General features: G+C 47.8%; 1 protein-coding gene across 2 annotated transcripts in view; it reads left to right on the top strand.

Annotated features, from left to right (window-relative positions):
- Positions 1-20,884, top strand: part of LOC123744603 (inositol-tetrakisphosphate 1-kinase) — a 62,322-nt gene that overhangs the window by 32,199 nt on the left and 9,239 nt on the right. For both annotated transcript variants that reach the window (XM_045723498.1, XM_045723499.1), the window contains 5 exons: positions 1,022-1,147; positions 6,264-6,381; positions 13,811-13,909; positions 14,917-14,957; positions 16,423-16,588. In XM_045723498.1, coding sequence (XP_045579454.1) covers positions 6,375-6,381; positions 13,811-13,909; positions 14,917-14,957; positions 16,423-16,588 — 313 coding nt within the window. In that variant the 5' untranslated portion in view covers positions 1,022-1,147; positions 6,264-6,374. The remainder of the gene's footprint in view (positions 1-1,021; positions 1,148-6,263; positions 6,382-13,810; positions 13,910-14,916; positions 14,958-16,422; positions 16,589-20,884) is intronic.

Here is a 20,884-nt window from a genome sequence, read left to right on the forward strand (position 1 = left end):
CATTAGAATAAGCCTTCCTCAATATTTGCAGCCATAGGTGATAGCTCTAGGAGCTGTCATCTGATCTGTCATCAGTATTGTGGAATAATGTTCATGTAAGATTTGAATGGAGCAGCGCTGCCTTTCTTTCGAACCTATCAGTATCGGCACATGCTCCCACGATGCACTTGCAAATGTTGTCACTGTGGTGTTTTGGGAAATGCATGTTGCATCTTGGGCAGTTTGTAGGAACGATCCATTGTTAAAATACTCATAAGCCAAGTTCCATTGCTATCGGGAAACCGGGCCTTAGGCTGAGTCTGAGTTTTTTTTTTTCTGCTGGTGTGTGTGTGTGTGTCCAAAATAGGTCTATTATTGGCCCTTTTTCTTCAGGCATGGCCTCTCTGCTGAAGATAACCCAGCTGAAGGCCACTCACACACGCGCACCCAGTTGCATACAGACAATGCAGAATCAGACATGCTGATAAAAGGGACTTAGAAATGGGTACGGTCTACAGCACACAAACCCGGAGATGGAGAGAATCAGAATACGCTCTCATACACACACACTGGAACCCTCCCTCACACTACAGTGGATCCATTCAGCTTAGATCACAATAGAGGCTCCTTGTGATTTGGGCACAGCATGTACCCTAGTAGAAGAGAGGCTTTGGGGCACAATTCAGTCTCCTCTTCTAGTGAGAGGGTTTGTGTGTGTGCGTGTGTGTCCCCATCCTCTGGGTATGTATGCTGACCCACATAACTCCCCCAGTGGATGCACAACACCAGTATCGACCTACTGTACTCTACTGACCACAGGAGCCAGACCTATCATATAACTCTGACTGTTCAGTCTGAGGCCAAGCTAGTCCTGTATCTCTACTGCATCAGGCTACATAGGTTACCAAGAGTGTTACCAAAAATATCTGTCAAATATACAAAACAAAGACTGGTTATGGCTACAGTGGTGGTACAGTAGCTTTCCTTGTTTGTTTCCTTGCTGACCTCTAACCCCTGACGTCTCCCCTGTGTCTGTCCTCAGCTGGACCTGAGCCAGCCCCTGGAGGAGCAGGGTCCCCTGGACGTCATCATCCACAAACTGACCGACCTGATCCTGGAGGCCGACCAGAACGAGACACACTCAGTCCTGCTGGTGCAGAGAGTGCAGGTGCGCCTCGGGGAGAGGGGGTGGAATAGAGGGGGGGTAAAAAAGGAAGGGAGAAGCACAACTGTCTGTGATTCCACAACACCACAGACCGATTTCACCACTACAACGTGTCTGGCCATTAAAGTGGTTTTGCTCATTAGAAGGGGAAGTGGTAATGTATTTCCGAATATCACCGGAACAGCCAGTGCTGTGAATGTTGCACACTCATTTTGTGTCTCTCACGTAGCCGCGGGAACAGTTTGAAATGTTTGGGTGTTTTGAAAGGTGAGGGTCATGCAGGTGTGTGTGGTGATGGTTGTCTTTGTGTTCTTGTGTGAATTGATCTGGCAGTGCTTGAAAAAGTGTTAGATGCAGTATCCATCCATCCCCCTCCTCTCTCAAGGCTATTGTACCCGTCAGTATAGCCAGTCAGTGACCCCACCTCTTGAAATGATACTACTAGGTCGTTGCCGCAGGTGACTGTGGGATATTCCCATCCTGCCATGTGAAGGGCTAGTATTGCTATCAGAAACGCCACTCTCAGGGAGATTAGAGTTGAACTTTGACCCTGCCACTGAACGTCACATATAACACATGGCATTCAGTTGCATGGAAACAAACCACATTAATGATCAGAACTGTCACTTTATCCTGTAGTTTGGGGAATGAGGACTTACTTCATTGTGCAAACATTGCGCGATAGTTTGCACACTTTCTTTAGACCATAACTTAATTATAGGTCTTCTAACTGTGTAAGGCTTTGTTTTTACATCGTAAACAGCACCCAACATTTTCCTGTGGATTAAGGTGAAATTAGTCTTCTTTTCCTTAGAGGATTTATAGGGGAAAATACCATAACAGCCTTCTATTGCACAACATGCAACCACTGCTAGTGCTTGTGTATTGTGAATACCACCACTAAACACTTGGACTTGAGTGGCCTTCTCTAAAGCAAGTGTAGGCCAATGAATTAGGTTATTCGTAATAAATATGTTTGCCATTTCTCTTTGTGTATATAGGTAACCATGTCTAGTACACACTGCCGAAACTCAAGTTCCCATCGAGGAATCAACTCTGTCCCGCCCTCTTTTCTCACACACATGTGTAGGAGATAGAAAGCAGCAAATTGATGGCCAAGTACACAGGAGTTGTCAGTTCTTCTAAACCACTGGAAGATAAGTTTGGCTTCAGCTTTTGACTGCAACACGTTTGTCTTATGTAACCGCACGGATGTTTTGATCAGCGCTGGCAGGAGTCATAGTCTCTCTGCAGATGGATGTTTAGTCCCAAGGAAACATGTCTGTATGTACATGTGTGTTTGACTAAATGTCTGTATGTACATGTGTGTTTGACTAAATGTCTGTACGTACATGTGTGTTTGACTAAATGTCTGTACGTACATGTGTGTTTGACTAAATGTCTGTACGTACATGTGTGTTTGACTAAATGTCTGTACGTACATGTGTGTTTGACTAAATGTCTGTACGTACATGTGTGTTTGACTAAATGTCTGTACGTACATGTGTGTTTGACTAAATGTCTGTACGTACATGTGTGTTTGACTAAATGTCTGTACGTACATGTGTGTTTGACTAAATGTCTGTACGTACATGTGTGTTTGACTAAATGTCTGTACGTACATGTCTGTTTGACTAAATGTCTGTACGTAGGTGGGCATTTTTGTGCCTGTGTGTGGATGCATTTTTATGTTAGGCAATTTAGCCTAATGTATGAAAAATGTAGATTTCACTGTGGGTTGGGGGAGTGTTGAGTTTGCATAATGTGTGGGCCAAAGCATCTGTTAGAGAATAACTAAAAGACTGAGATGATGAGAGGCTGGCAGAAGGAAAGGACTGGGCAGAGATGAAAATGGAGAGTGTGGGAGACGGGGAGTGGAGGGTGGAGCGTAGAGACGGGGAGCGGAGGGTGGAGCGTAGAGACGGGGAGCGGAGGGTGGAGCGTAGAGACGGGGAGCGGAGGGTGGAGCGTAGAGACGGGGAGCGGAAGGTGGAGCGTAGAGACGGGGAGCGGAGGGTGGAGCGTAGAGACGGGGAGCGGAGGGTGGAGCGTAGAGACGGGGAGCGGAGGGTGGAGCGTAGAGACGGGGAGCGGAGGGTGGAGCGTAGAGACGGGGAGCGGAGGGTGGAGCGTAGAGACGGGGAGCGGAGGGTGGAGCGTAGAGACGGGGAGCGGAGGGTGGAGTGGAGGGCGGAGACGCGGAGGGCGGAGACGCGGAGGGTGGGGAGCGGAGCGTGGAGACGGGGAGCGGAGCCGGGAGAGGAGGGCCGGAGAAGTGGAGACGGGGGGGTGGAGGGGGGAGACGGTGGAGGGGGAGACGGAGACGGGGGGGGAGACGGGGAGTGGAGGGTGGAGACGGGGAGTGGAGGGTGGAGAGGAGGGGGGAGACGGAGGGTGGAGACTGGGAGCGGAGGGTGGAGGTAGAGACGGGGAGCGGAGTGTGGAGACGGGGAGCGGAGCCGGGAGAGGAGGGCCGGAGAAGTGGAGACGGGGGGGGAGAGACGGGGAGCGGAGGGTGGAGACGGGGGAGCGGAGGGTGGAGACGGGGAGCGGAGACGGAGAGAGGAGGGTGGGGACGGGGGTGGCGATGGGGGTGGAGGGGGGAGATGGAGGGTGGAGAGGAGGGGGAGACGGAGGGTGGAGACGGGGAGCGGAGGGTGGAGTGTGGAGACGGGGAGCGGAGTGTGGAGACGGGGAGCGGAGTGTGGAGACGGGGAGCGGAGTGTGGAGACGGGGAGCGGAGTGTGGAGACGGGGAGCGGAGTGTAGGGAGCGGAGTGTAGAGACGGGGAGTGGAGGGTGGAGTGTAGAGACGGGGAGAGGAGGGTGGAGTGTGGAGACGGGTGGAGTGTGGAGACGGGGAGAGGAGGGTGGAGACGGGGAGGGTGGAGACGGGGTTGGAGACTTGGAGGGTGGAGACTTGGAGACGGAGGGTGGGGACTTGGAGACGGGGGGTGGAGACGGGGAGCGGAGACGGAGAGAGGAGGGTGGAGAAGGGGACCGGGGTGGCGATGGGGGGTGGAGGGGGGAGATGGAGACGGGAGTGGAGGGTGGAGAGGAGGGGGAGACGGAGGGTGGAGACGGGGAGCGTAGGGTGGAGTGTAGAGACGGGGAGCGGAGTGTGGGGAGCGGAGTGTGGGGGAGCGTAGAGACGGGGAGCGTAGAGACGGGGAGCGGAGCGTAGAGATGGAGACGGGGGGAGACGGGAGTGGAGGGGGATTGGAGGTGGAGATGGGGGAGCGGAGAGTGGAGACGGGGGTAGAGAGGAGGGTGGAGAGGGAGTGGAGCGGTGGAGAGGAGGGTGGAGTGTGGAGACGTGTGGAGACGGGTGGAGTGTGGAGACGGGGAGAGGAGGGTGGAGACGGGGAGGGTGGAGACGGGGGTTGGAGACTTGGGGAGGGTGGAGACTTGGAGACGGAGGGGTGGGGACTTGGAGACGGGGGGTGGAGACGGGGAGCGGAGACGGAGAGAGGAGGGTGGAGAAGGGGACCGGGGTGGCGATGGGGGTGGAGGGGGGAGATGGAGACGGGAGTGGAGGGTGGAGAGGAGGGGGAGACGGAGGGTGGAGACGGGGAGCGTAGGGTGGAGTGTAGAGACGGGGAGCGGAGTGTGGGGAGCGGAGTGTGGGGGAGCGTAGAGACGGGGAGCGTAGAGACGGGGAGCGGAGCGTAGAGATGGAGACGGGGGGGGAGACGGGAGTGGAGGGGGATTGGAGGGTGGAGATGGGGAGCGGAGAGTGGAGACGGGGGTCAGAGAGGAGGGTGGAGACGGGAGTGGAGGGTGGAGAGGAGGGGGGAGACGGGAGTGGAGGGTGGAGAGGAGGGGGGAGACGGAGGGTGGAGACTGGGAGCGGAGGGTGGAGTGTAGAGACGCGGAGCGGAGGGTGGAGTGTAGAGACGCGGAGGGTGGAGACGGGGCGCGGAGGGTGGAGACGGGGAGTGGAGGGTGGAGACGGGGAGCGAAGACGGAGAGAGGAGGGTGGGGACGGGGGTGGCGATGGGGGTGGAGGGAGGAGATGGAGGGTGGAGAGGAGGGGGGAGACGGGGAGCGAAGGGTGGAGTGTAGAGACGGGGAGCGGAGTGTGGAGACGGGGAGCGGAGTGTGGGGAGCGGAGTGTGGGAGCGGAGTGTGGGGAGCGGAGTGGGGGAGCGGAGTGTGGGGAGCGGAGTGTGGGGAGCGGAGTGTGGGGAGCGGAGTGTGGGGAGCGGAGTGTAGGGAGCGGAGTGTAGAGACGGGGAGTGGAGACGGGGAGAGGAGGGTGGAGTGTAGAGACGGGGAGAGGAGGGTGGAGTGTAGAGACGGGGAGAGGAGGGTGGAGTGTGGAGACGGGTGGAGTGTGGAGACGGGTGGAGTGTGGAGACGTGGAGTGGGGAGTGGAGTGGGGAGACGGGGAGTGGAGTGTGGAGACGGGGAGTGGAGTGTGGAGACGGGGAGTGGAGTGTGGAGACGGGGAGAGGAGGTTGGAGACGGGGAGTGGAGGGTAGAGTGGGGAGACGGGAGTGGAGGGTGGAGACGAGGAGGGTGGAGACGGGGGTTGGAGACTTGGAGACGGAGGGTGGAGACGGGGAGAGGAGGGGGGAGATGGGAGTGGAGACGGGGAGAGGAGGGGGGAGATGGGAGTGGAGACGGGGAGCGGAGGGTGGAGACGTGGAGACGGGAGTGGAGAGGAGGGTGGAGTGGGGAGACGGGAGTGGAGGGGGGGAGACGGAGGGTGGAGACGGAGGGGGGAGACGGGGAGTGTGGAGACGGAGGGTGGAGACGGGAGAGAAGGGAGGAGTGGGTGGTGGAGACGGGGAGAGGAGGGTGGAGACGGGGAGTGTGGAGACGTAGGGTGGAGGGTAGAGACGGGGAGAGGAGGGTGGAGTGGGGAGACGTGGAATGGGGAGAGGAGAGTGGGGGCTGGCGTGTAGTTATATAAATCAGTAAACCTCACGCTGACCTAACAGCCTGCCATGCAGGGCACAGTGATGTAACCCACTGGCCTGCGAGCATGATGACACACACACACACACACACACACCACAGTGGGCATGATGGAAATACACATCCATGGCCTACTGTGAAGTGTCTGTATTACGCTGTGTGTCTAGACTACCTCATCTTCCCGCTGTGTGTTTCAGGACTACATTGATGCCCACCCTGAGACCATCGTGCTGGACCCCCTCCCAGCAATCAGAACCCTGCTGGACCGCTGCAAGTCCTACCAGCTCATCCATCGGATAGAGGACTGTATGCAAGGTAGCATCACACACACACACACTGCAACACTGGCAGTGTATCACAAATGGGCTGCGTATGATTTAACTCCCAAAATCATCCCCACTGCCAGGCCTAGACGACAGAAAATCCCAGAGAGGTGTGAATCAGTAATCTGTTGTGTCAAGGATTGGTTGTGATGACAGACCTTTTTGGTTTAGTTTCTGAGAAAGTGTCTAGGAGGAGGTGATGTTATGTATTTCAGTGGTGGATCGTGCGTCACCCCGTAGTTCAATAATATTACTTTCTGCATCCTACCAGATGCGTTACGCAGGCAGTGGAGGAGCGTAACACAATTGTATTCCTCCCACCATGACAGCACCATCCCGCCTCCTCTCTCCCCTCTGTGAACCTGGCTGCTGCCTCTGCCAGAGTGTGTATTGTATCCAGTGATGGACTAAAGCTCCATTAGTTAGAGAAGGCAGGCCAGCGGCACCTAGATTTTCTGTCACCGGAGCCATATGCTGGTCAGGGTCCAGAGACTGGAGCAGAGCAGTGGACTGACAGCACATTATCAGCAGGAGACCTTTCTCATCCGCTGTTCATTAACTGAGAACATGGCATGGGACATAAACCTGGAGCTGTTACAACATGCAGACCCTGCCGTACTGCATGCACCACACACAGGTGTCGGCACGTGTACACATTTTGGTGTGTGGTTGTGCAGTGCTCGTGGTGTCAGCGCCACAAAATAAATGTAAACAATTTCAGTTTTTATACAAACAGACATGTTTATGTAACAGAGCTTGTAAGCTGTAAGTTGCCTGAATTGAGGAGAGCCTCTGTCTGTCCCACTGGCTCTCGTGTGAGGGGGGGCTTACTCATTAGACATTGTAAGATAATTAGCTTGCTATTAGGATGTGATGCATCTGTTTGCAGCCTGTTGGTATTGAGTGACTAGATCTATTTGAGCTGATGAGGTGTACCTTTTGGTACTCCTGATGCTGTTTTTACTCTCAGAAAAAGGTTCAACTCAGATGTTGGAATGGAAACTGTCAGTCCTAGATCACATCACGACAAGAAAAAAAGGGTTAGTTTCAGTAGTCATCAACAGTTGCTGGTGGGAACATGGAGGGGGAGGGGTGTCGTAGAGCGGGGAAAGTCCAAAGCGCACAGTCTGCCACGGCCACTTCCTCCTCCTTATCAGTGGAGACCATGGAGCCACAGTGCAGTGCTGGCTGCCAAGGCAACCAGTCCCCAGTACCAGAGGCTGTGGCGAGCCTGCCATGGTCAGAGGGCTGGCTGAGAGTATTGCTCAATAGGAGGAAGCACTAGAGGTGTGTGTGTGTTTGCTTTTAAGCTGATACATTATAAAGGTCCAATGCAGCTGGTAACAATTTAAGTACATTACTGTGTTTGTTTTAAATTAAAATGGTCAAAAAGAGGGCCTCCCGAGTGGTGCAGCGGTCTAAGGTTATGCATCGCCGTGTTACGGCGTCACTACAGCCTGGGGTTCCATCCCAGACTGTGTCATTACCGGCAGTGACTGGGAGTCCCATAGGGCGGAGCCTCGTCCGGGTTGGGGGAGGGGCCGGGCCGGGCGCCTACAGGCTGAGTTCAGTCGCCAGTTGAACAGTGTTTCCTCCGACACATTGGTGCAGCTGGCTTACGGGTTAGCAGGTCTTAAGAGCGGGTCTTAAGAAGCACGGCTTGGCGGGTCTTGTTTCGGAGGACGCATGATTCGACCTTCGCCTCTCCCGATAATTGGTAAAAAAGAAACAAAAATGGCTTCTTAGCAAAGAGCAATTTCTCAAGCAAGAATTTTGGGAGTGGTCTGAGTGGAGAGGGGGAAACTAAAAACTAGCGTTATTGACATAGAGGTTTTGAACTCTCTTTTTGATTGGTCTATTATCTAATTTACCACCTGATGTCACCAGGCAGGCCAAAACTCCATCCTGCCAAAACAAGCTGAAATTCCAGGTGATCTTTTCAAACAGCTCTTGCACTTTAAGGGCATTATAATTTTCACAATTTCACAGTATTATTCCAACCTCATAGTGTAGAAATATATATAAAATGCAGGAAAATCCCGTTTTTGACTGCACTGGGCCTTGAAACTTCCCTAACTGTACTTGGAGAATGTGGGGATCAGTAGGCAGCTCTGTACAGTGTCTGTGCAGCATTGTGCAGGCAGGGGTTTGTCTAAATAACTAGACAGGGGTTAGTTCTCCTGGTCCCACTGGTTTCCTCCACCACATGACTCATGGTTCAGCTCATCAGCATTCCAGAGTATTGTCTACGTCGGTTTTGTTTCTCTTGTGAAACAGAGCAGGGCAGTTGTTTACTTTAGGTGGTGGAATCCACTCTTTTCTGTTTAGAAGTCAGCTTTGCTGCCTTGATATTTCACTTGGTGTTTGTAAAGATGGCAACAGCTGTCAGGTTGTATAATGTGAAGGATCTCATTCTTGGGGCTCTTCATCTTGGTATTTCTTTTCCACTTCAAAAGAAAGGAACTGGGACACCCTTAAATTAAGATATGTTTTTGTGGAATCAAACTGAACTAGGCTCGGGGTATTTAACTGGATAATGGTAGAGTGCTTTGTTATGTGGGGAGTATTTAATGTTCACATAAATCCTCGCCTTAGTTGCCGTGGTTCAAATGCGACCAACAATAACAATTGTCCTGCTGATGCGAGTAATCAATATTTAAACAAAGGCGCAGCATATTAAAGAAAAACAGCCAGGAGTGACTGCTGAGGACCGCACACATCCAGGCCCCAAACCCAGCGCAGAACAGTCAGCATGGGCTGAATAAAAAGGATTATGATTGATTGCCTTGCTTACGCAACGACTGCCTTCAAAGCAGTTCACTGTTCCGTTATGGATCTGGTCTGTCTGATTTGATGAAGGTAATCAAACGTTTGCGGAGATGCTCTACGACGTCGAGTCAGGGGCTGTCCTCTCACAAAGATCAATGGCATTATTGTCTGTGATTAGAGATGAATAATGAGTCACAGCAGGATATGGAACATTCTAGATTCCTGGTTCTGAATATGGGGAATGTTCCAGAATGCTGTGTTACTAGAATGTAGCCCTGAATAGCAACATTACTTTTCAGTCTATTGTCAATACTGGAATTGTATCAGTATAGGCCTACTTCATAATCCTCTGATAATGCTGATAATAACTTTTGCAAAGAATATGTGAGGCTCAGTTTCACTGGTGGCTGCTTGCGTGTATGGAAAGACTTCACCAGTGCCTGGTATGAACAGTCCACTCAGACAGGCCACCTTAAGTCTGTCCTGCTCTGTCCCTTATGGATCAAACCCTAGTGATGACATCCTTTAAAATGAGAACTTCTCCATTTTAATTGGGTGTTTTTTTTTTTCATGGTAGGATTGGGTCTGGTACGGTCCTAGTCTGGATCCCCACCCCCTGAATGGTTCAAGGGCGCCAGGCCAGCCTGTGCTGTATGCCGTGCTACTACGAGTTGGACTGACGTCCTGTGGCTCCAGCGGGTCTGCTGAGAGCACACAGTGTTTAGACAGAGGAAGAGATTGGCTCGAAGTGCAGGGGAGCAAACGGCCAGGCCCAAGCATGACACCAACACATAATAGACAGACTCACCATCACTACCATCGTCATATCCCCTCCTCTCGCTAGGCCCAAAGCTTCTAACCGTGCCTTTTAGTCTTTTTGTTTGCTCAAGTCAGGACAGGAGATTTACAATGTGTTTTAGTCTATTCTCACAACTCAAATACGTGTTGTTGGGTCTTTGGGTTGTTTTTGAATGACGTTAGTCTGATGTTCTTACCACCTCTCCCATAACAACAGCGGCGTGACAGTCGGTGAGTGTGAATTTGGAGCTCCGCTCAGTGGGGTGATGTGATGGGTAAACCCTTCACGGCTCTTCATCACACCACACTCCTAGGCTGCTGCTACGTCTCCACTGACAGAACAGGAGCACCACAGACCTACAAGTTAAGGAGCACAGAGCAGAATCAATTGTCTTGTATTAACAATTGTGTTTGTTTGTGACTGGGTCCTTTTTTCTTGTTCTATGTTTAGCAACCATAAAATCAGTCTGAAAGCAACCGTATGTGTTTATTTTAACTTGTATTCGTTGGGTTCATAATTCTATAATATTTTTTGTTGATTCTTTTAAATGAAGACAGGTTGTGTATGTTTTTGGTTTGAAAAGAACCTACAGTGGAGTATCAGTGGATTGTGATTGGCACCGCATGTAATGTAGCCTATTAAATGCTGAACAACGGAGCCGGCAAAACGGGAAGCGGACCCGTTCCTTGACTCTCTGCCACTCAAAAGACGTTGCCCTGGTGACCCCCCTACTTCCTCCAGTCACTCCTCCCCTCCTGAGTCAGCTGCTCATGGCCTGGACTTTCACTCCATGACTTGTCAAATGCGCAAGTCTTTGTGTGTAGTGTACACACCACACTTCCACGATGGGATCATTGAGCTGTGTCTGGGTAGTCTCTCTGACCACAGCTCAGCAGCATGCAGGGTACTGTAGCCAGTGTATTACAGGCCTGTGGGATTTAACGGACCTCAGCACAACTCACCGGAAGCACTAATATCACATTGCCCACGCAACACAAACACTAGCGTTTTTTATTGTGTTTTTGTCATCTGCACCAATATGCCAGTGTTTGGTTTGGCCTGGACACTGATTTCTTGTGGCAATATCTCACAAGCCACCTTATCTCCAATAGCCAGAAAATTGCAGCAGAGCGCCAGAACTTAAATATAGGCTTAAAATTAGGGGAGGTTTGCTGTGTTGTAGCTGCAGGATGTTTGTCTGTTGTTTCCTGGGGTGTCAGAACCTCTTAAATCAAGTCTTATCACAGGAGATGGTGAGACAGCCACCGCATCAGGGCATGATGTAAACATGAGAATTTTGCTCTTATTTGATATCCCAAAGTGCTAGCGTCTGTGTTTGACAAACACACCCATCCTGTGTATCTGTACTGTACATGCACTGCATGTACACCTGACTGCTTTTGTAAGAACTGTGGACTTGTCTCGTGTATAATGTTGTCTGTCTAGTAGTCTTTGTTGTTTCTCTGTCTGTTCCTGTTCTGTCTGTCTGGTGCAGTGGTGTCTCTGTGTTGTATGTTCTCCGGGTGTAGCAGGCCAGACCAAGCAGGGTTGGCAGCTTCCTGGTTTATTTATTTGAACAAGAGACTGTGCTCCTCTCTCTCTCTCCTCTGCTCCTCCCTCAGGTGGCAGCTGTGTGTTTGGTGTTTGTTCTCTAATCCAGCTGTAGGGATGAAAGGAAAGGAGTGATGTCGGTGTACTGACATGCACACCAATGGTGTGTGTTTTTCTGAAATAGCATGGCCTTCTGTCTCTGTCATCAGAGAGGTATACTATGATGTAAGTTAGATCTACTCAGGGTTTTCTAAAGCTTCAGTTAGCTTCACATTCCAGCTCAGGCTTCTTCCGTACTATGACAGTGGATATTGCTCGTCTGCCTGCCACTAACTCTAACAGGCTTGTAACTGCACATGCATGCCGCAGGTGGCTAGTCGAACACCGAACTCTTGATTGAGACATTACTGAAGCATCAATCTATGGGCGAGTCAGTTCCACAATTTCATTTGTGCCAAAATGGAAGAACAGTTACCTTGCAAATTCAACAAGCTATGGTGTGAAATGGGCTTAGAAGTGCCATCTTTATTTTATTACTTATTGTTGATGCCATCTTTGGTGTGCTTATTAATGCAGGAGCACCTTCCCGTAAGTCGCTCTGGATAAGACCGTCTGCTAAATTACCATAGAAATGTGCCTGGCTAAATGGTGAGCTTTTTTCGTGGTACTGGCATTTCTGAGTTGAACTCAGTTGATCAAATTTACCTTGCTAACTTCTCAAACCACGTACAGTTGAAGTCGGAAGTTTACAAACACTTAGGTTGGAGTCATTAAAACTCGTTTTTCAACCACTCCACAAATTCTTTGTTAACAAATTATAGTTTTGGCAAGTCGGTTAGGACATCTACTTTGTGCATGACACAAGTACTTTTTCCAACAATTGTTTACATACAGATTATTTCACTTATAATTCACTGTATCACAATTCCAGTGGGTCAGAAGTTTACATACACGAAATTGACTGTGCCTTTAAACAGCTTGGAAAATTCCAGAAAATTATGTCATGACTTTAGAAGCTTCCGATAGGCTAATTGACATTATTTGAGTCTGGTTCATCCTTGGGAGCAATTTCCAAACACCTGAAGGTACCACGTTCATCTGTACAAACAATAGTACGCAAGTATAAACACCATGGGACCACGCAGCCGTCATACCGCTAAGGAAGGAGACGCGTTCTGTCCCCTAGAGATGAACGTACTTTGGAGCTAAAAGTGTGAATCAATCCTAGAACAACAGCAAAGGACCTTGTGAAGATGCTGGAGGAAACAGGTACAAAAGTATCTATATCCATAGTAAAACGAGTCCTATATCGACATAACCTGAAAGGCCACTCAGCAAGGAAGAAGCCACTGCTTCAAAACCACCATTAAAAAAAGCCAGACTACGGTTTGCAACTGCACATGGGGACAAAGATCGTACTTTTTGGTGAAATGTCCTCTGGTCTGATGAAACAAAAATAGAACTGTTTAGCCTTAATGACCATCGTTATGTTTGGAGGACAAAGGGGGAGGCTTGCGAGCCAAAGAACACCATCCCAACCGTGAAGCACGGGGGTGGCAGCATCATGTTGTGGGGGTGCTTTGCTGCAGGAGGGACTGGTGCAAAACCTGCTGGAAAAAGCCTGTGCGAGCAAGGAGGCCTACAAACCTGACTCAGTTACACCAGCTCTGTCAGGAGGAATGGGCCAAAATTCACCCGACTTATTGTGGGAAGCTTGTGGAAGGCTACCCAAAACATTTGACCCAAGTTAAACAATTTAAGACAATGCTAATTGAGTGTATGTAAAGTTCTCTCCCACTGGCAATGTGATGAAATAAATAAAAGCTGAAAAAAATAATTCTCTACTATTATTCTGACATTTCACATTCTTAAAATAAAGTGGTGATCCTAACTGACCTAAGACAGGGAATTTTTACTACGATTAAATGTCAGGAATTGTGAAAAAATGAGTTTAAATGTATTTGGCTTTGGTGTTTGTAAACTTCCGACTTAAACTGTATGTAGTATATGGCTCCGATGACAAGTCGCTCTCTTATTGTTTTGGCTATCTGAGTAGGGTCACAGGTAAAAACCTAGCTATCTCTGAGAGAATACATCAGTCAATGTGCTTTTAAGTTTCTGTGTGTGTGAGTCTTCTTGGTTAGTCATGCTGTAACAAAGAAAGTCTATAGTCGACTTCTGAATGACATGCTTAAGGATTTTCTTTATTCAACAGATTCACTGATATTGAGATGGTGTTTTCCATCCGACTCTCTTACTCATCTTCTTTCCTTTCTCTCCCTCTCCATCCTTCTCTCACCAGATAAGAGGATCTGCTCTCCCCCGTTCATGGTTCTGAACACTGAGTGTGGTCCAGACACACTGGACCAGATTGAGAAGCATGGACTCACATTCCCCTTTAGTAAGTCCCTCCCTTTTTTTATTTGATAGAGGAATTGTCACTCGACCAGAGCGTAAGAGGATACGCGAGATGCATAACTGGGACAAAAATCTGTCTTCTCCAGCAGGTGACATTGTTTTGTTTCTTTCGCTCACCAAACGAGGAGTTTGTGTATGGAGGTCAATGAGTGTCGAATTTGGTCAGCAAAAAATGTCAAGATTTATTTGCTCGAATATACGTTTTGTAATTCTTTGGTTGTTATGAGTGTACTGATATAAGTAGGACGTGACATCCCGGCAACTGAGAAAAAACACTTTATATCGGAGTTATCTCTGACTATGCATATTCATGACATGAGGCTAGTAGCATAGCATCTCTCTCCATTTAATACAGGCAGTTGACGTCAACACCCCTCATCGAATATTCAAAAAAGTATTAAAATAATTAGATGTATCCACCAATCCAAAGAGAGGAATAGGCGGGAACTGGACAGCCCGCCGTTCCGATCTGGGGACAATGAATCCCATTGTTAGGGTGGAGACATGGGTATCTCGTCATTATATCCAAATCTCTGACTCAACCCATATTATACATGGTCCTTCTTCCTAGCTTTGTTAAAAATTTAAAAAATTTAAAAAATGTAAACAGTGAAAGAAAACTGCCCAAATCTCAAACAAACCTGGTTTTAGTATCCACACTTATAAGCTGCACAGCAATTAGTTTATTATTTCTAATCATGATTACTCTTCAGTGATGAACTATAGCTATCTAAGAAGTTTATTTTTAGACTTGTTTTTTTTCTAACCCTCAGTTACTTTTAAACCACCTTGTATGGCCAATTTCCTCACAATTCATGTCTGCAGACATCCATTTATGGAGGTGGTTTTGAAAGTTGTGGTCAGTGTGGAAGTAACCTGTTGTCATCTTGTGACGGTCATGTTTTTTCTCAACACTCAGGTCATTGGGGAAGTGTGGTTTCTTCACTAACATTCTCAACCTGTTCTTCTTTCTCTCCCTCCGTCTATCAGTTTGCAAAACACGAGTAGCCCATGGAACCAACTCCCACGAGGTAAGAGCCACCAGGGTCATGAAGCGCTTAGGGTCACAGATTAGTCACACCCTCGATCATTAGCTAAATCCCTGTAATCCATTAGTGTCTTTAACTAGATAATCATTTAACACTGCACCAAACTACATCATCAAACACACTAGAGTTCTGACTGTGGCAGCCCTGCCAAAATCAGTAGCTGCTTGTCCGTTAGTCAATATTCATATATCAAATTTTATTGGTCACATACACATGTTTAGCAGATGTTATTGTGGCTGTAGTGAAATGCTTGTGTTTCTAGCTCCAACAGTGCTGTAATATCTAACAAGTAATATCTAACAATTTCACAACAATACACACATCTAAAGTAAAGGAATGTAATTAAGAATATCTAAATATTTGGATGAGCAATATCTGAGCGGCATAGACTAAAATACAGTATTTATTTTTTTTACCTTTATTTAACTAGGCAAGTCAGTTAAGAACAAATTATTATTTTCAATGATGGCCTAGGAACAGTGGGTTCAGGGGCAGAATGACAGATTTGTACCTTGTCAGCTTGGGGATTCGAACTTGCAACCTTTCGGTTACAAGCCCAATGCTCTAACCACTAGGCTACCCTGCCGCCCCAAATATACATATGAGATGAGTAATGCAAAATATGTAAACATTATTAAAGTGACTAGTGTTCCATTATTAAAGTGGCCAATGATTTCAAGTCTATGTATATAGGGCAGAAGCCTCTAAGGTGCTAGTGATGGCTATTTAACAGTCTGATGGCCTTGAGATAGAAGCTGTTTTTCAGTCTGTCCCAGCTTTGATGCACCTATACTGACCTCGCCTTCTGGATGATAGCGGGGTGAACAGGCAGTGACTCGAGTGGTTCTTGTCCTTGATTTTCTTTGGCCTTCCTGTACATCGGGTGCTATAGGTGTCCTGGGGGGCAGGTAGTTTTCCCCAGGTGATGCGTTGGGCCAGACCGCTCCACCCTCTGGGGAGCCCTGCGGTTGCGGCCGGTGAAGTTGCTGTACCGGGCGGTGATACAGCCCGACAGGATGCTCTCAATTGTGTAGCTGTAAAAGTTTGAGGGTTTTAGGTGCCAGGCCAAATTTCCTCATTCTCCACTGTCTGTGTGGGTGGACCATTTCAGTTTGTCAGTGATGTGTATGCAGAGGAACTTGAAGCTTTCCACATTCTCCACTACAGTCCCATCAATGTGGATGGGGGGGGGCTCCCTCTGCTGTTTCCTGAAGTCCACGATCAGCTCCTTTTGTTTTGTTGACGTTGAGTGAGAGATTATTTTCCTGTCAGTGAGAGGTTATTTGCTTAGGAGCTAGAAGCACGGCTTCCCTATCTGTCGGCGCCATCTTTTTCTCATTGAACAAGTCAAGGCCGTAAACTGGTTGGATGGATTGCATGGTATGTGAGCAGGTTATTGGTTGAAATAAAATTCTAAATGTATTGATGACCGCTTCTCCCTCCACAGATGGCCATCATTTTCAGTGAGGAGGACCTGAAGGGCGTGAAGCCTCCATGTGTGATCCAGAGCTTCATCAACCACAACGCGGTGCTCTACAAGGTGTTTGTTGTGGGGGAGTCCTACACGTTGGTGGAGAGACCCTCCCTGAAGAACTTCCCCGCTGGACCAGCAGGTGAGGAGACCCTGCAGGGCTCTACTTTAAAGCTTGTCGGCTTGCCCTAGGCAGTAAAAACAATTCTTGTACAAGCAGATTGTAGATTTCAATTGTCCAAATGCACAACTAAATAAATTCACAAAAAAATCACAATATCAAATTAGCTTACTCGTTCTGAATTGGATCAATGTCCTCTGGATGCAATGTTTTGGTCACTGTTCTCCTAATCGCTGCAGATTGCACCAGAGTCTAATTATTGTAGGCCTGCATTGACAGGCACAAGCGGTCTTTCAATCATGCAGTCGCGAGATGCGTTTTTGAGATCAATGCGAGCCGCGTTTGCACATTTGTTGATATTCATTGCTAGTGAGTTATTTGCTCCGTTATAGCTAATTTTAGCAATGGAAATCCTGGAAAAGTCATGGTGTGTGCATCACCTGCGTGTGTGTGACAGTGGGCCGTTGCCAGATGGGGGGGAGAGAAATTTGCACAGATAACAGCCAAACTACACAATGTTGAGTTGGCTATCTCGCTAGTTAACTATTTAGTTATTAGCTTGCATTAATGTCATTGTCCTGTTTGATGTCCTAAAATACACTGTGTGTGTGTGTGTGCGCGCCACCTTTCCAGTTCATCAAATTTCTGCCCTGCTAGAACTGGAAGCGCTGTTTTTGTGAAGTGGAAACGTCTAGAAGCGACAAAGGCTCAGCCGCGAAGTGGTAGGCCACACAAACTCATAGAATGGGATCGCCAAGTGCTGAAGCGCGTAGTGTGTAAAAATCGTCTCCTATGTTGACCAGCACTCACTACTGTGTTCCAATCTGCCTCTGGAAACAACATCAGCACAATAACTGTTTGTCGAGAGCTTCATGAAATTGGTTTCCATGGTCGAGCAGCCACGCACAAGCCTAAGATCACCATGCGCAATGCCAAGCGTCGCCTGGAGTGGTATAAAGCCCGCCACCATTGGACTCTGGTACAGTGGAAACGCATTCTCTGGAGTAATGAATCACGCTTCACCATCTGGCAGTCCAGTGGACAAATCCGGTTTTGGCGGATGCCAGGAGAATGCTACCTGCCCTAATGCATAGGGCCAACTAAAGTTTGGTGGAGGAGGAATAATGATCTGGGGCTGTTTTTCATGGTTTGAGCTAGGTTCCTTAGTTCCGGTGAAGGGAAATCTTAACACTACAGCATACAATGACATTCTAGACGATTCTGTGCTTCCAACTTTGTGGCAACAGTTTGGGGAATGCCCTTTCCTGTTTCAGCATGATAATGTCCCCATGCACAAAGCGAGGTCCATACAGAAATGGTTTGTCGAGATCGGTGTGGAAGAACTTGACTGGCCTGCACAGAGCCCTGACAACCCCATCGAACACCTTTGGGATGAAATGGAAAGCCTGCTACGAGCCAGGCCTAATCGCCCAACATCCAGTGCCCGACCTCACTAATGCTGTTGTGGCTGAATGGACGCAAGTCCCCACAGCAATGTTCCAACATCTAGTGGAAAGCCTTCCCAGAAGAGCGGAGGCTGTTATAGCAGCAAAGGGGAACCAACTCCATATTAATGCCCATAAGTTTGGAATGAGATGTTCAATGAGCAGGTGTCCACATACTTTTGGTCATGTAGTGTAGCTTTCCACCGGCACTCGCAAATGGCTGACAAGCAGTTGATACGGGTGCGCAGTTGATGAATTCAATGCTGAATACACCGATTGTAAAACTGTCTCTCAAGCGCTCAAAATTGGCTAGGATTTTTCCTCTTCAATACTGGCCATGTAATTCTGACAAAGTATACTTAGAATAAGTCTGGTGTGTTTGAGCAGGGTTGGATCAAAAGCCTGCACACCCAGTAGCTCTCCATATGGAGGGTTGACGGACCAGTGTTTTACTTTGTGGAGGGTTAAGTGCCTTTCCCAAGACCACAACGGCAAGAGATATAATACATGGGATAAGTGACCAGCAACCTTCAATTGTCAATACCAGTGATAATAATAAAGGTTATTTTGTGAAATAGTTATTTGCATCATACAACACCATTTTTTGTCACCTTTTTGGCCCATGGTGTGAGACTATTTCTGGGAGAGGGACAAGTGACTTGAGCTTTCGGACAAGTAAAAAAATCGGTCCACCTTGTCTAAAAGACAAGTGGCTAAAAAAGTTCATGTCAAGCCCTGCCCTGTCTGTTTATGGGCATGCAGCGTGCCATGCTGAGGGAGGCCCACAGCACTCCTGTCCTCCTGACAGACCCAGTAAAATACCTTAGGCTTTTTAACGTCTTTGAGACTGGACTCCCTCTCTCTTTAAAAGAAGGGAGCCGAGTGCAGTGGATTTGGTTTATACATATTGGTCAACAATTTTTTTGGACAAAGCAAGGAGAACAGTCAGATTGTGAATTACAATACACAGTTGTTTTGGATAGGAAACATAATTTGGCAATAAGCACATTGGTTAGGCTCAGGTAATCTGAACATGGCCCTTTGCCCTGACAGAAGAACCGGCTCCATTTGCATGCACTACAGTAAAAGCCCTCATGCAAACCAGTCTGGGCTTCAGTGGAATCGTCTGCTTTGCCTTATGCAAAGAGTCCAGGGTCATTCCTCTGTCATCCAGCACTGTGAAACATACTGTAAAGTGCCCCAACCTGCCACACACATACCACAGCAACACACCTCTACTACTATATACACAGGTAGTGAGTACTGTCCAGCCTTGTCCATGGTATTGTGGAGTTTAATAAACATAAATCAGCACTCCGTATAGAGCAGACAAAATAGATTATAGACAGACAAACGGAGGTAGGGAAGGAAGGAATGGGAGAGGGAGAAAGGGGTTGGTTGAATGTTTAAAGCGGCAGTTGAAACCATAAGTGTCCTCCCTGCCACTGTTTCATTAAAAAGCTGAGGGATGAGTCTCGAAAAATTCAACCACTCTCAAATTCATAGACGGCTATAAACATGATATCAAAATGAAAGTTTTAACCATGTTTTGAGGCTATACAGTGTTTGTTTACATTTACTTTGTTTTACTCCAATGTTTGTAAACAATCTTATTTTGAGTTCTAATGGGGTACGACAGTTGAACTAAGTTATATTCTTTAAGAATCAATGGGTACATTCATTTATTAGTCCAACGCTGGATGTAGCTACTGCAGATTGCCCCTATAAGCACCTCAGTGTTGTGAAAGAGGGCCTGGTGTCAAGAGAAGATCATGTCCCATTCCACCGCCCACGCTCCAAGCAGAGGTGATATGTGTTTAGTAGTGTTCCCTTCAGCGTTCCTGGGAATGTTGTGTGTAGCTAGCACTTCCAGTATTAGTACACCCTAGTAGTACAATGCCCTGGGCTCGTTTTGGACAACGGCTGAATTCACCAATAGAAAGTCATCCTATTCCCTCTTTATTTCAATCCTTCCTCACCTCTCATTCTTTAATGGCCTCTCTTAGTGTTAATGATTAAAAATGGGTGACTGGTAGCGAAATTGTAAAAGTAGAACAGTCGATTACTCCCTTTACATTGGGTAGGGCTGGAAATCAACCTGTCTCTTTTTGCTTGAAGGACATCCCTGTGCTGAGTCAGACAAAAGATTAGATCATGTGAATCGGTTTGTCCCTCAGCCACATGACTAGGAATGGCTGTATATGAAGGCCATTGATATGGTGTGATGTATGGTCATATGATACAAGTGACTGTATATGAAGGCCATTGATATGGTGTGATGTATGGTCATATGGTACAAGTGGAAGTTTGTTGCCTATGTAAGATGATTGAACTTAAACTGGGGATAGATTTTTGTCAGACATTGAGCTTATTTTCATACAGTATAGCTTAAGTTTGTGTTTGGTTATGCTGTGGCTTCAGTGTTTTTGTTTTTCTAATAATTACAGATGGTTAAGATAATTGAGTAGCACATAGATACATATGCCCCCGTCTATCAACCAACGTGAAAGAAATTGGCAGGTTAGAGGTTTTCATCATGAATGTTGTTCTGGAGGCAGCTCTGCGAAGTGGTCACTAGCTGGCACAGCCACCGTCATAAATCTGATTTTAAACCTAACCTTAATACCACCCTGAACCACACTGCTAACTCTAACCTGAAATTAAGACCAAAAACATCAGTTTTGTTTTCACAAATTTTTACAATATAGCCAATTAGACTTTGCAGCTGGCCTAAGAAAGTAATCGCTCAATTCTGCCCCCAGGACTCGTGACAATCGTCAACCGGCAAGAAGTTGAGGAAAGCATGATTCTTGCACGTTTGTTGGAGAGAATAAAGATGGCTACTTTAACACTCGTAAAAATGTCATTGCTT

This window comes from Salmo salar, chromosome ssa09, assembly GCF_905237065.1.
Source record: "Salmo salar chromosome ssa09, Ssal_v3.1, whole genome shotgun sequence".
In the NCBI taxonomy this organism is placed as follows: domain Eukaryota; kingdom Metazoa; phylum Chordata; class Actinopteri; order Salmoniformes; family Salmonidae; genus Salmo; species Salmo salar.